The sequence below is a fragment of the Sciurus carolinensis genome, chromosome 8 (assembly GCF_902686445.1).
Source record: "Sciurus carolinensis chromosome 8, mSciCar1.2, whole genome shotgun sequence".
Taxonomy (NCBI): Eukaryota; Metazoa; Chordata; class Mammalia; order Rodentia; family Sciuridae; genus Sciurus; species Sciurus carolinensis.
In genome coordinates this window covers 6,060,308-6,074,323 of record NC_062220.1, presented here as the reverse complement: position 1 = coordinate 6,074,323, position 14,016 = coordinate 6,060,308, and the positions used below count along the sequence as shown (strand labels likewise).

The 14,016-nt window shown below is 61.8% G+C and overlaps 1 protein-coding gene across 7 annotated transcripts in view; it reads left to right on the top strand.

The window, feature by feature from the left end:
• The window catches only part of Agap3 (ArfGAP with GTPase domain, ankyrin repeat and PH domain 3), a 51,256-nt gene extending 37,713 nt beyond the window's left edge, over nucleotides 1-13,543 (top strand). For 3 of the 7 annotated variants that reach the window (XM_047560287.1, XM_047560284.1, XM_047560290.1), the window contains 8 exons: nucleotides 4,434-4,602; nucleotides 7,694-7,864; nucleotides 9,249-9,386; nucleotides 11,173-11,327; nucleotides 11,412-11,502; nucleotides 11,619-11,841; nucleotides 12,498-12,753; nucleotides 12,870-13,543. In XM_047560287.1, coding sequence (XP_047416243.1) covers nucleotides 4,434-4,602; nucleotides 7,694-7,864; nucleotides 9,249-9,386; nucleotides 11,173-11,327; nucleotides 11,412-11,502; nucleotides 11,619-11,841; nucleotides 12,498-12,753; nucleotides 12,870-13,076 — 1,410 coding nt within the window. In that variant the 3' untranslated portion in view covers nucleotides 13,077-13,543. The remainder of the gene's footprint in view (nucleotides 1-4,433; nucleotides 4,603-7,693; nucleotides 7,865-9,248; nucleotides 9,387-11,172; nucleotides 11,328-11,411; nucleotides 11,503-11,618; nucleotides 11,842-12,497; nucleotides 12,754-12,869) is intronic. The other 4 variants (XM_047560288.1, XM_047560286.1, XM_047560291.1 and 1 more) reach the window with 2 other exon arrangements.
• The last annotated feature ends 473 nt before the right edge of the window (nucleotides 13,544-14,016 follow it).

Here is a 14,016-nt window from a genome sequence, read left to right as displayed (position 1 = left end):
GGGTCCCAGAGCTGCCTGTTCACAGGCAGGGAGACACAGCTCTCCCCGGGGGCACGTTTCACCCTGCTCTCCAGGCAGGTTCGCACACGCTCTCTGAGTATGTCCATCTTGACCGGGGAACTTGGGAACTGGTCTACAGGAAACTTCTGGCTCCCGCCTATGTAGGGTAGTCTCAGCCATCCCTTTCCTGCATCCTTACCTATTCCTTTCTGATCGTGTGACCCAAGCTGGGCACGTAGTCTGCCTCTGACTGTCCCCTTCCCCAGAGAATGAAGGAGGCCAGTATGGAGAGGAGGGATAGCAGAAGTGTCTTGGAACATGGAGGGAAGGACCAGTTGTGGTGGAACGGGGCTTCCGGTCTCCAGTCAGGAGGAAAGGGGAAGTCGTGTGGACTTGCTATCTCCCCACACCACCTGCCGGAGAGCAGAGGCTCCCAGTCGCGAGACTAGCCGCAGAGCGGAGGCCTGGGCCCACAGCTGATTCTCAGCCTTACCCGGAGTCTCCTGCCTTGCCAGGAGATGCTCCCTTTGGGGAGAAGGTTGCCGAAGAACCAGGACAGGGAGGGAGTTGCTCAGCCCGCTGGGAGGCCAGGCGGGGCTTCTGAGCACCCCAGAAGTCCCACTTGTTGCTCTGAGTGTTTTAGGGACCTGTGACCATCGTTGTGTGCCAGGGTCTTCTGGGCCTGTCCTTTTGTCCTTGCAGGGTGAACTCTGAGGGGTGTGACCTGCTGGCCCACCGCCAGATCCTGCTCCCCTGCCCACTTGGGTCCTGGGGGAGAGGGCACATGGTCAACTCCTCCAAGAGCAAGAGTCCCCAGTCTGTGAGCAGCAGCTCTTCACTGCCCGGGGCCACGGTCGGCTCCTGTGGCTCTCCTGCTTGATGTGTCTGCCTTGCCTGTAGATGCTTGTCTTGTCATCTTTTCTCATCAAGAAGTCACAAATCTGGTTTCAAACTGTGGTCCTGGCAACAGAACCAGCCACGGCAGGAACCAGGGCTGCCCTGGGCAGCTGTGTTCTCGGGGCCCAGTTCGGCTCCGGCCCTGGGCTCTCGGAGCCGCCTCTCCTGCTCCCGCTCCTTCGCCTGACTGCCTACTTGGCAGCCCTCACCTCTGCCACCTTCTCTGCTCCATCTCCTCCAGCCTCTGCAGCTCTTTAGTGGCAGCAGTGACCAGGCAGCCTCCTCACCTGCAGTCTGTGGCTTCCCTGGAGGCTCTGGAGTCTCTATCCCGACTGTGACAGGAGGGCCTCTGGTGACTCCAGAGTTCAGGCAGGACCCAGGCCTGTCTGGGGCACCTGCTGGGGACAGGGATTGCCTGGGAGCCAAGGCCTTGGTGCCAGGGCCTCCCCTATTGATGGAGGCCAGCCGGGCCTGCGGAGAGGAGTTGGTGGGCAGGCCTCGAGCTTCGCGCCCGAATCTTGCCTGGCCCAAGAGAGCCCGCCGCAGCCTCCCCCGCTTTGCAGCCAGCGGAGCCATTCACACAATCACCTTCTGTTAATTCTATCTGCAACATCAATTAAATTGTTTGTAGAAACTAATTGAATGTGGCTTAATCACACATCTTAATAGCTTTCCACGCTCTGAACTCGTTGTTAATTCCAGTAATAAAACGAGATGAGAACGCTGGCTGGGTAATTAGCGAGGAGGCTGGGGAAGAAATTGCTGTTTGATGGTGGGTAATAAAGGCAGCCGTGGTGACCGCTCTCCTGAGCAGCCGCTGCCACCGCCACCACCACGCTCCCTGTTCTGCTGACGGAGGGAAACGCTGTTGCTCTGAGCCTGAGGTCCCTGTCCCTGCTGCTGCTCCTCCAGGCTCCATCGCTTGTGTCCTCCAGGCCCAGGCTCCATCGCTCGGCTCTGGGTCTGCTGCTGGCTGGGCCCAAGGGCCTGGAGTCAGGCCGAGGGCGTTGGTCTGCCTGGCGCAGTGTCTGTGTGGTGCAGTTAGGTGCTGAAGCTGGGCGTTCCCTTCCCCTGCAGCCAGTTTCTGGCTCCTTGGCCTGAACCGAGTCCCTCTGTGCTACTCTTATTTTTGACATACGGTCAGCTTCTGCCACATCCCAGCCTGGGCATCCCAGGGCTCAAGCGGGGACAACTATGGCAGCCGCAGTGACCTCCTTGTGAACTGGAGCAGCCCGAGCCTCTCCCCAGGAGAGGGACTGCCACTGGGCCTTTGGCCCAGCCAGCTGTTGACAGTTGTCTGGAGCTGCCAGTCCAAGATGTGATCATGCACCGGGACTGGGGATGTGGCTAGCAAGGTTGAGGGATCAGTATGTACAGAGACTGGGGAATCCAACATGCAGGAGCTGTCTTTGGGACAGAGGTGGCGAGCAGGGTGAGACCATGAAATCACACATCGGACACTGAGCTGAAAGCAGACCAGAGGGCCAGCAGTGACTGGGGCTGGAGCTCAGTCAGTTACAGAGGGATCAGTTAGGGGTGCCTCTGGAGGGCCTCAAAGGGCCCCTGGGCATGTTTCCTGCCCCGCCTGGAGCGAGGGGAGAGCCCCGGCAGCGCTCAGCAGAGTGTGGGCTGAGAGTGTCCGAGTGGTCCTGCTGGGCAGGGGCTGCTCCGGTTCATTCCCCAGGATCGTCTGCAGGTCCGAGAGAGTGAACAGCACCCAGAGCAAGTGTGCCTTGCAGGCTGGGGTGGCAGGAGGGCACAGATGCGGAGAACACAGTAGCAGGAAAGGGGGTTTCTCTCGAGCACGCCTTCCAGAGGCGACTCCTGCCCTCTGGTCATCAGACTCAGGTCCTCCAGAAGGCTCTCTGCCTGGGAAGACCTGGCAGCCACCTGGAGAATGAAGGTGGCTGACTGTGCCAGGCCTCACTGGGCTGGGGACAAGCCCTGGCCCAGGCCTTCCCGCCTCTGGCCGGCTGGCGCAGCTGCGGAAGACGGCGCACCTATGGCAGGCCTCAGGCTGGAGGCTAGTGTTTGAGACTCTTGGTTCCTTGTTCTCTCACCACCCCCTCACTGGTAACTCCATGTTCTCTTAGTGACCAGGGACCAGGTGACCTCTAGGCTACTTGATGTCCTCATTATTCCCAAAGCAAAGGGCAGCCCTTGAGCCTTGGTAAGACCCCCTGCCCTCTTGCCTCTTCCCGAGGGGCAGCAACTCTGCCCTTCTGTGTGGAGGACATTGTCCCATTTCCTGGGAGCCAAAAGGGTAAAGAAACCAAGCAGCCCGTTGCCCCAGGGGTGCATGTGGGAGACCTGGGTGCCAACAGGAAGCCATGTCTGGGACGGCTCCCCCTGGAAGCTCTTAGCACAACACCCCAGATGCCTATGAAGGGGACCTGAGGAGACCCTGTCATGTCTCGTCAGCATAGTCAGAAATCAAGTCGAGCCACACTGCCCAATCCTCCTCTCGGGAAGGTGTGGAGACGTTGGAGGAAGTGTTGGCGTGACGGAGATAGGGGCTCAGAGCTACCAAGGAGCCTAGAAGCAGGAGGTGGCGGAGGTCTGGAAGGGGAAGTGAGAAGTGGTAGCGGAGGCGGGACTGCGGGCACAGAGGGCCCCACCCCGCTGTTCCACCCTGGTGTCTGAGTGGGGTTGGGGTCCAAGCACAGCACACCCCCCACTTCCCAGGGCTTCTGGGTAACCTGAAGGCTGGCTGAGACCCCGGGCTCAGAGCAGGCTAGAGGAAGTTCATGTAGGAGCACAGCCTGGGAATCTAAAATCCTGTGCTCGAATCTGGTCAACTCCTTTCTAACTGTGATCTTGGGTGATTCACCATCCTGAGCCTCAGTTTCTTCATCTCCAAAACAGGCACAGAACTCCCCCTCCGGTGACTGGGAAGGTTACGTAGGACAATGTAGTTGAACATATTATAATAAATCCTGCTTCAGTGCAGTGATCCCAGCACTCGGATGGACAGATCGCTGATGACAGTCTCCACCAAAGAGTCCGGGTGTGAGTCCATGGACCTGCTGCTGCACTCCTAGGTCCAGCAAAAAGAATCAAAGCCTGCCCTTTAAGAGTTTGACACATACTTATTAATCAGGCACCTTCCCAAGGGTGAGGGACTCTTCCAGACTTTGAATGTTCCCGTGCCGAGCTTGAGAAATGGGACTGAGTGGCCCTGGCCAGCCTGAGAGCCGGGGACTGCTCGCCCGTCCGTGTCTGAGTCTGCCAGTTCCCTCCTCGGCCACAGGGCTGCTCTCTCCCTAAACCCAGCTCCACCCCATACCCAGCCGTCTTGGTGCTCGACTCCAGATCCTCAGATCCCCACGAGATCCTGTGGGCGCCATGGGGCTCTGGTGTGATCCAGACCTGGAGGAATCTGTGGACTTCAGAGTCCTGCTTTTTGAGGCTGAGCTCTCCTTCTTCCATGAAGTAGCAAAGCAAGGAGGGACCCGGCAGCCAAGGGGCAAGTGCTGGAGGTGTGGCTGCAAAGGGATGCCGTCCTAATGCGTCTGTCTTGTGCACACGGCCTCTAGGATTACATGCAGAACATCCACGGCAAGGAGATTGACCTGCTGCGGACAACCGTGAAAGTGCCTGGGAAGCGCCTGCCCCGAGCCACGCCTGCCACAGCCCCGGGCACCAGCCCACGCGCCAACGGGCTGGCCATGGAGCGAAGCAATACGCAGCTGGGTGGGGGCACAGGTGAGGCTGCCGCCGTGGTGGGATGCTGGGAGTGGCCGTGGAGGGGCCTAGGGAGGCACGTGCTGGGGCCGACTGCTTCTCAGCCCGGGCATGGGGCTCTGAACATGCTTGCTGGCCAGTGCCATGTGCCTGGAGCCAAGGGAGACCAGCATCTCAGTTTGCTGTGTGGGGCAGAAGGGGCAGAGCCATCGGGGGCCACCAGGGGCCACCAGGCAAACATCCTCAGGTCTGCAGTGAGTCGGCAGCTCTGCACAGTGAGCGCGGAGTTTAGAGAGGAGCCTGAGGGCAGAAGGCGCCATGTCCAGGCGCGTGGAGGGAAGTCAGGCTGAGGGGTGAGAGGCCAGGCAGCCTGGGCTGTGTTCTTAGCTCGTGGTGTGACAGCATGGGCTCCGGTACCAGGCCCTCTGTCCCCGTGCTCTCTCCCTAGCTCCAGCTCACCCTCCTCCCCTGGCTTCTGCTCCTGGGCCTCCCCCCCTTGCTGGGGTGGCCTGCTCCTCACTGCCCGGCTCTTGCCTCTCTCCTCCATGGATGTCCTCCTCATCCTGGGCCAGCGGACCTCATTGTCTCTGGGCCCAGGAACTGCTGCTGGGACGCGGCCTTGTCCTGTCTCCGTGCCCACCCCAAGGCCAGCTGCCAGCAGGCTTTCAGCTGGGATGTGCCCCTTCCTGGGTGCACGTGGAGATGCTGGGTGTTGTTTGTCACAGTGACGAGATGGCGCTAAGTTCAGTGGACGGCCTGGGAACACTAAGTCCCCTGGAGATGACCCCAGTCAGCAGTCACCCCCTGGAAAGGCTGGTGGGACTTGTGCTGAGGAAATCCAGGCCAAGGGGCTGTAGGTGAGGTGTGAGCACCTGAGTATGGTCCTTGTTTGAGGCAAGGCCCATGTGGCCACCACTGACCTGGCTGGCAGGACAGGGCAGGACCTGACTCCACCAACTGGTGTAGTGGATGTCTCCACACCAGGTCCCAGGGCCAATCAGCACCGGAAGTCAAGATTCTCGTCCCTGTTTTTGGGAGGAAGCAAGGGCTCAGACACCTGAATGTAGAGTCCCACAGTAAGCGGGGACCCAAGCAGTTTGAACCCAAGCATGTCTGACATGACCTGCTCCGTCCCTTCCTCTGAGCCACCCTTGAAGTGTGCTGGGGGCATCTCTAGTGGACAGTGAAGGAAGCTGAGGAGATGACAGTCCCCCCACCAGGGTGGCTGAGGTCCTGGGGTGCACAGGGTGGGGACTGATCCCAGCGACACAAATGGGAGGTTTCGGGCCTTCCTCGGTGCCGAAGTCAGGGAGGTCTCTGGAGCCCCTTCTGGTCAGCCCGGGTGCTCGAGAGGAGGTGCCGCACAGGTCTGCGGAAGGGGAGCCTTTCCTTGGTTGGGTGGCACGAGGCGAGCCGGGTCCTGGGCCCTGATGCGCTTCACCTGGGAGCCACTGTGCACCGTTGCCATAATTATAGCACCCGCCCGGGAGCAGGGGCACACGGACGGCGCTCGCCGAGCCGTTCCCGCACAGCACGCTGACACGACCCTCGCGCACACTCACACATGTCTCTCGCTCACCGGGCGATGTTAACATCTCATTATCTTTGTTACTGTAATTACATTATCCGCTGCTTTATGCAGAATTATCCTCGGAGGACTAATTGATGGCTCCATGTTTAATTCATTAATCATTAGCATCAAATTCGACAATTACAGTGCACACTGATTGTGGGATTGCAGGCGTAATGAGGGGAGAATTAACAAAGAAAAGGGAAAGCACTTTCCCTCCCTCAGGGTTTTGGGTTGGGAGGCTTTGGGAGGAAGTTGGGCCGTGATGTCTTTGATGGGGCTTGGGGTGGGGGGCGTAGGATTTGGAACCTGAGAGGATGAAAGCAGGAAGGGGTGGAGAGAAGCCAGGGTCCCTGGAAGGTTTGCTGGAGGTGGGAGAGAAAGGCCCAGCTGGGAGGGACCCGTGAGACCCGAGGAGGGACTGGGCAGGATTCGGAGGGGCAGTGCCAGAGTGTTACGGGGGGCTGGCGTCAGCGAGACCGGCCTGTGGTCTCCACGCCACCGTGTGTCACCAGGCATCGGTCGTGTGTCTAGTTCTCTTTGGCTGTTACAACAAATACAAGAAAACATCCAGCTTGCGTCTGCCTCTGAGCACTGGGTGTCTGGCCTGCTCTCGCTACTGCTGCTTTGGCTCAGGGCTTCCTGTCCACTCGCTTTCGGCAACTCAGTCCGCGCGCTTGCAGGGCCAGCCTGGCTCCTGCTTGCTTTGGCCCCTGGCTGTCCACCTTCCTGCTAACCTCTACACCTGGCCGCCTCCTGGTCCCATTTAAACATTCTGGCTTCGGCCCACCTGTTCCTGCTGTGACCCCCTGTGGCTGCTTGCTTCTGTCTTCCATCTTGGTAGTACTGAGGAGGGGGAGGGACACCTGGGTTCTCTGCGTCCCACTCAGGCCCTCTAAGGGTCCCAGGCGTCTGAGGCCTGTGGCTGTGTTGCCAGGCTCCCTCCAGCAGGGAGTCAGCCTGGGAGCAGGGCCAGGAGAAGGCTGAGGTGTTCTGCCTGCTGGCTTCACGGCTGGCCACGGCTGCCCAGCCCGGGTGCTCCCAGGCCTTCCGCTCCCCTTGGCTCTGCTGTTCTTCCCTGATGGGAAACGAAAGATTAATTTTCTCCAGCCCAACAGGATAATTACTAATACTAATTAGACATAATTACTTGAATTTGATACACTTATTTCTCGTCAGAATGGCAGCAAGGCTTAGGCAAGTCAAATGACATATGTGGACCAGCGTGCAGGGTGCAGGGGCCTGAGCCAGGGCTGGAGGCACGTCCCAGCACTCCACCTGGCCAGGAGCACCCGAGACCCTTGCAGTGTCCTGCGACCCTGCCCTTCCAGCTCCAGTCACAGTGATACCACTGTTGCGTGGTTCGTGGAGAGAGGGGCGAGAAGGTCCAGGGGGCCGTGCATGGCCTCGGGCTCCCCGTGAGCCTGGCCTGCACCCGGTGCCCCTCCCACTGCTGGCCGGTATCCTGCTGCGGCCGTTTCCAGGACGGTGTTTCTGTGCAGCCCCCAGGCCTCCCCTCCCAGTCTGACCTTCCCCCCCCAGGTGCCCCCCACTCGGCCAGCAGCGCGTCCCTGCACTCCTCCGAGCGCCCCCTCGGCAGCTCGGCCTGGGCTGGCCTGCGCCCCCAGGGCCAGCACCAGCGCTCCTGCTCCGTTTCCAGTGCTGACCAGTGGAGTGAGGCCACTGCCCTGTCCCCCGGCACGCAGCACCCTGGTGAGTGGTGGCTCTCTGCTTCCCACCTCTTCTGGGACCCGTTAGGGGACAGAGAGGAGGGGAGGCTGCAGTTGGACGGTGCCCAGGCTGAGGGGGCCCGTGGAGCCCTCCAGGGCTTGTGGCAGGCCCTGCACTGGGGGCCCGGGGCCATGCCTTCTTGTGGGCGCAGGGGCTCTGACCCTTCTCCAGCCCTGTGTGTGGCTCTGCCATGCGCCCCCTCCCCTTGGCCCCAGGCCTGGCTGCTCCAGCCAGGGCCAGAGGCCCGCCCTCTGCAGCTCCTCCTCCCCTTGTCCCCAGGCGGCGCTGGTGGCTCCCGAATCCCCATCAGCCCCCTGCGCAGCCAGCTCATCAGCCTCTCCACGGGGGGGACAGGGAAGGGCTGAGTAGGGAGGTCGGCGTCTGGGGCTCTAAGCCAGAGAACCAGCTGAAGGCGGCACTGGCCGGCCACCGTGGAGGAGGGTTCCCTGCAGAGTTGTCCTAGAAGGTCCCTTCACCTGTGCGCTGTCCTCGCAGGGCTGCCCTGCCTTCTCTGTCCACCGGCTTGCTCTCCCGGGCTCTTCATTTTTCCTCCTTTATGTCCCCCACCCCGCCCCGCCCCTACCCTCTTGGTAGTTCTGAAGGCTGAAAAAATAAAGAGACTGCAGACGACTCTCCTGCCCTTTCTACATCCCCTAGTGGCCAGTGAAGGTGTAAAGACAGGGAGGTGACCCAGGTGTCACCTGCCCCTGGCAAGCCAGGAAGTGGGCAGTGGCCCCCAGACACACTTGCTCCCTGCCTCCCGCAGCCTGCCCACGGGGCACACCTGCGGTCCTCCCAGAGTCCGCCCAGCCTGCCCAGCCGCAAGGCCAGGGCCCGGCCTGGCAGCGCTGCCCCCGAGCACGGCCATGGTGAGGCGGGCAGGCAGGGCGGGAGCGCGTCTGCCTCTAATGAAGTTTGACATTTAGTGGTGAGCGCCGGGCGGGGTGTGGGAGCCGGAGCTTGATTAGCGCGCTCTAATTGACAGTAATTAGGCAGCTCCCTGATTGTTTCTAATTCTGCTATTAATTGTGAGGAGCGGGGAGTGTGATTGAGGATAAATTTGGTGCGGAGCTGCTGGGGCTTCGGCTCCCCGAGTTCCCTGGGCCGCCTTCCACCCCTCCAGGCTGCGGAAGCCGTGCCGCCTCCGCCTTTATCCTGCCCGCCTCAGTTTCCTTCTCTCTGCACGTTTCCTCCTCCACCGCTGGGGGCCTTGGGAGCTTGGGACCGGGACCTGGGCAGAACCCCGTCCCAGAGAGGGCGCAGCCCGCGGGCTCTCCAGGCGGGCCGCTGCAGTGGCAGGACTGCCCTCCCCAGGCCGCGCCGCCTCTCCTCTCTGCCCACACGTCTCCACCTCTCCCCTCACCAGCCAGTGGCCCAGCTGAGGTGCTCAGTTCCAGCCCCAAGCTGGAGCCTCCCCCATCTCCCCACTCCAACCGGAAGAAGCACCGTCGGAAAAAGAGCACCGGGACCCCCCGACCAGACGGCCCCAGCAGTGCTGCTGAAGGTTAGGGGGACCCAGAGGGAGAGTGGGCCTAGGAGGTGGGCAGTGGGCTCTGGCACAATTCCCTAGAACTCATACCCTTTTTTCCAGATTAGGTGGATGAGGCACTTTCTAGGAATAATTTCTGATAGCAGTAACTCCACGACCTCTTGGGGTAACCTAGACCCGGTACGTTAGGAAAGGTCCTGCTTCCTCTCCCTGAAACAGCTGTGAGCTTCTGTTCTTTTTTTTTTTTTTTCTCCCTCTTTGCGATACTGGGCATTGAAACCAGGGGCGCGTTAGCATTGAGCTCCATCCCCAGCTCTTTGTATTTTTTGAGATGAGGCCTTGCTAAGTCGTCCAAGCTGGCCTCGAACTTGCAATCCTCCTGCCTCAGCCTCCTGAGTAGCTGGGATTACAGGCGTGCGCCACTGTGCCCAGCCCTTCTGTCGTTCTTGAAGTCAGAGTCGGCGCAGTGCTGCGGTAGCTCCTCCACGGGTTGCCGGGCGGCACCTGTTTTCTGTCTCTTGTGTTACCCGCTAGTGTCGTGAGTGCTGGGGACATGACTGGTGCTTCGCATGTGTGCGTGGGTCAGCTGAGTCCCCAGTCTCCTGAGCAGAGAAGTTCCAGTTCCTTAACCTTCTCCCACTCTCTGTCTCTTAATCACAGTGCTGCTCCTGCCCCCAAGTACCTTCCAAACCTCCCCTTCTCCGTGACTGGAGTCTCTTGGCTCCCAGATGACTTCTGTGGATCACAGGGCTAGGGGTATGGGTCAGGTGGGTGGAGATGGCTGCCTTTTCCAGCCAACCTGGGACACACAGTCATACGTAGCCAACATGGCACGGGTGTCCGCGGTGGTCCAGGAACCAGAGCCCACAGATGCTGGGGGAGCTCAGAGGCTGAGGCAAGAGCTAGGTGGGGCACGAGGCTGGTGCCCGGGGAGAGGAGCGGCGCCAGGCTTATGTATGTGGCAGGGCGGTTCTGTTGAGGGTCCGAGAGCAGCCCATGGCACTGAGCGGGGCTGCTGGGGCAGAGGTGCAGCGAGGCCTCAGGAGGGCAGCCCTGGCAGAACTCGTGGCTCAGCTGGGCCTCCCCACAGCTTCCTGTGCTGTCTCTCCAGTCCCCAGCACAAGTCGCACCGCCACCTTGGGGGCAGGGGCCACTGGGAGTGAGATCCATGTGGCTGTCCCTGGGGCTGGGGGAGCAGAGCTTGGAAGAGCAGAGCTTGGAAGAGCTTCATCACCGTGCTTGGGGTCACAGTCCAGCCCCAGCACTAGCCACTACCGATGTCCTCAGGTCCCTGCGGCTCAGGTCCTCCAGTTTCTGGAGAAACCATCTCCCCTACTTGCCCTTCCTGCCTGTCTGTGCCAGGGCAGTGGGGGAGGGGCCGCTCCCAAGAGCCCCACACTGACGCCGTCAGGAATATTGGGTTTAATGAGCTGCAAAATGAGGCTGCTGCAGCCGACATGTACGAATGCTGCCCACCGCCACCTCCGCCCCCTCGCCTCCCAGCGCCCGTCGTGCCTGCGCCAGGCACTCGGCCCTGCCTTTTCCAGGTGCCCCTCTCTGTGTCCGGACCACGCCTGGCAGTGCCGGGGAAGCCATCAACTCGCACCCGGCCCCAGGCTCCACAGGTGGCCAGGAGCAGGGCCAGGACTTGCACGGGGTGGGCTCGGTCACCTGCCAGTGGTCCTGGAGAGTGTGCCCTGAGGCCGGGCAGACGCATCTGGAGCGGAGGACGAGGGCGGCCGGAGTCGTGAGAGGCGCCGAGCCGCCCAGTGCCCTGACGTGTGTCCACCCTCCCCCACAGAGGCAGAGGAGTCCTTTGAGTTTGTGGTGGTGTCCCTCACCGGGCAGACGTGGCACTTCGAGGCCTCGACGGCAGAGGAAAGGGAGCTGTGGGTACAGAGCGTGCAGGCCCAGATCCTGGCCAGCCTGCAGGGCTGCCGCAGCGCCAAGGACAAGGTGGGCAGGGGGGCTGGCCGCCCCGAGCGCCTGGCGGGGAGGCGGCGCTGTGGCTGACCGGCACCCCCTCTCCCTCCCGGGCAGACCCGTCTGGGGAACCAGAACCCAGCCCTGGCCGTGCAGGCCGTGCGCACCGTGCGAGGCAACGGCTTCTGCATCGACTGCGACGCCCCCAGTGAGTGTCCCGGCCACAGGCCTGGGAGTGGGACTGCAGAGCTGGTGGGCGACGGGAGGGCTTCCCCATGTCCCTCTCTGGTCACCCATGCCACGTCCTCTCCTCCCCTCTCCTAGACCCCGACTGGGCCAGCCTGAACCTGGGGGCCCTGATGTGCATCGAGTGCTCGGGAATCCACCGGCACCTGGGAGCCCACCTGTCCCGCGTCCGCTCCCTGGACCTCGACGACTGGCCGCCTGAACTGCTGGCTGTCATGACTGCGATGGGCAACGCCTTGGCCAACAGCGTCTGGGAGGGGGCCCTGGATGGCTACGCAAAGCCTGGGCCTGAAGCCTGCAGGTGAGCAGACGGGCCTGACGCTGGCCCGGGAGGGGCAGCTGGGGCTCCAGTGCAGGAGGACATGCTGGGGCTGGTGCCCAGCGGCTGTGACAGTGTGAGAAGGGTTAAAACCAGCCCCCCGCTCCGCTTGGCAGTTGGCCCCTTGGGGTGCCCCTCCCCCTCGGTGCCTGTCACTCAGGCGCCTGGCAACAACAGGCCCTTTCTGAGCCGTTATCAGCAGGTCAGAAGGCCAGCAGGAGGCGCATGCGCGGGCGCCTATCTCCGAGTGGTGCACGGCCCCAGCCTGCACTGTGAGATGGGGAGAATGGGTGGCAGATAGGGTCTCCGTGGCCCCGCGCAGGCCGCCCGCTTTGTTCTAGCACTGCCAATGGGAGAGAGTACAGATGACCAGATAGGCTGCCACTCGGGCCTGCTTGGACTCTCCCTGCCCTCTCGGCCCCACGTCCCTGCTGCCCCCGGGGGCCTCCCTTCAGTGTCCCTTCCTTTCACTTATGGCCCCTTTGACATTACCCACTGCCCCTCTGAATGCCCAGCATCTCTGGGGCTTCCCTCCCGCTCCACGCTCTGACTCCCCTGTCCTCCACCTGGGTGCCCCGGCCCCCCGGCCGGCTCAGTTTCCCTCGGTGGCTCACGCCATGACGGACCTGTGCTTGCAGAGAGGAGAAGGAGCGCTGGATCCGGGCCAAGTACGAGCAGAGGCTCTTCCTGGCTCCACTGCCGAGCTCAGACGTGCCGCTGGGGCAGCAGCTGCTGCGGGCCGTGGTGGAGGACGACCTGCGGCTGCTGGTGATGCTGCTGGCCCACGGGTCCAAGGAGGAGGTGAACGAGACGTACGGGGACGGGGACGGGCGGACAGCCCTGCACCTGTCCAGTGCCATGGCCAATGTGGTCTTCACACAACTGCTCATCTGGGTGAGTCAGGGGTGACTGACGTCCCTGGCCTTTTTGCCCCAACCTTCAAAAGCTACCTCTCCTTCCCTGGAACTTTCTTCTCACGTCATGCCAACTGTGCATGTTTTCTCCTGCAGTACGGGGTGGACGTGAGGAGCCGGGACGCCAGGGGCCTGACTCCACTGGCCTATGCCCGCCGGGCCGGCAGCCAGGAGTGTGCAGACATCTTGATTCAGCACGGCTGCCCCGGGGAGGGCTGCGGCTTGGCACCCACCCCCAACAGAGAACCGGCCAATGGCACCAACCCCTCTGCTGAGTTGCACCGCAGCCCCAGCCTCCTATGAGGCCCAGGAAGAAGGCAGAGGGGCCAGAAGGACTCCATGGCCTTGGGACCTTCCTCCCTGCAGGCACTGGGGGAAGCAGACGCAGAGCCAGAGAAGCAGGGACATGCGTCCAGGAGGAGAGGGAAAGGGAGAAGTCAAGGGATCCGAGGAGAGCTCTGGGGTTCAAGCTGCAGCAGAGGGAGGGAGCACAGCGTTCCGCCTCTGCCCTGCGGTGCCACTGAGAAGGGACGGACCCTTTGACGGTGCCTGTGAGGAGAGGGGGGCGGGACCTCTCCCTCCTCCAGACCCCTGCCTCCTAGTGCTGGCCCCCACAAGCACAGGGCACAGGATGGGGGTGCTGGACGAAAGAGACAAGGGGGTGATCTGTGAGTCCCGTGTAAAATTTGTACATTGGAATATTTATGTTTGTGTACATACTTGGTGTGCGTGTATGAGGAGCCAATAAACCAGACTGTGTGTGGCCCTGCTTCCCTGTCCACTCCTGCCCTCTGCGAGTGCCCCTCGTGGCCGCCTCTGGGGTCCCCTCTGCTCATCCTGCGGTCTCTAAGACTCTCCCCTGGCATGGGCCAGATCCAGGCTCCGCTCCCTCAGCCGCCTCCTTGGTCGATTACTTTCAGCCTTCCTGGCGGCCGTGTAGCTGTTGAGCAGGCCGGCTGTGGCACGGTGGACGGGCAGGTGCCTGGGCTTTGCGTGCGGGGAAAGGGGAGGTCCTGGCAAAACCACCACCTTGACTCCCTCCAGCAGCTTGTCCAGCTGGGGGCAGGACCAAAAGCCTCTGCTCTTCTTTCCCACCATATCCCTTAGTTATTCTCCAGAGATCTGGGGGGATCGTACTGGTTCTTGAAGGACAAGAACTTCAGGTCTCGGCTCTCAGGAGCCTGTTCCCCATTCCTGAGACCACTTTCCTGGTGGCCCATGTTTTCTGAGACCCCTTGGGTAC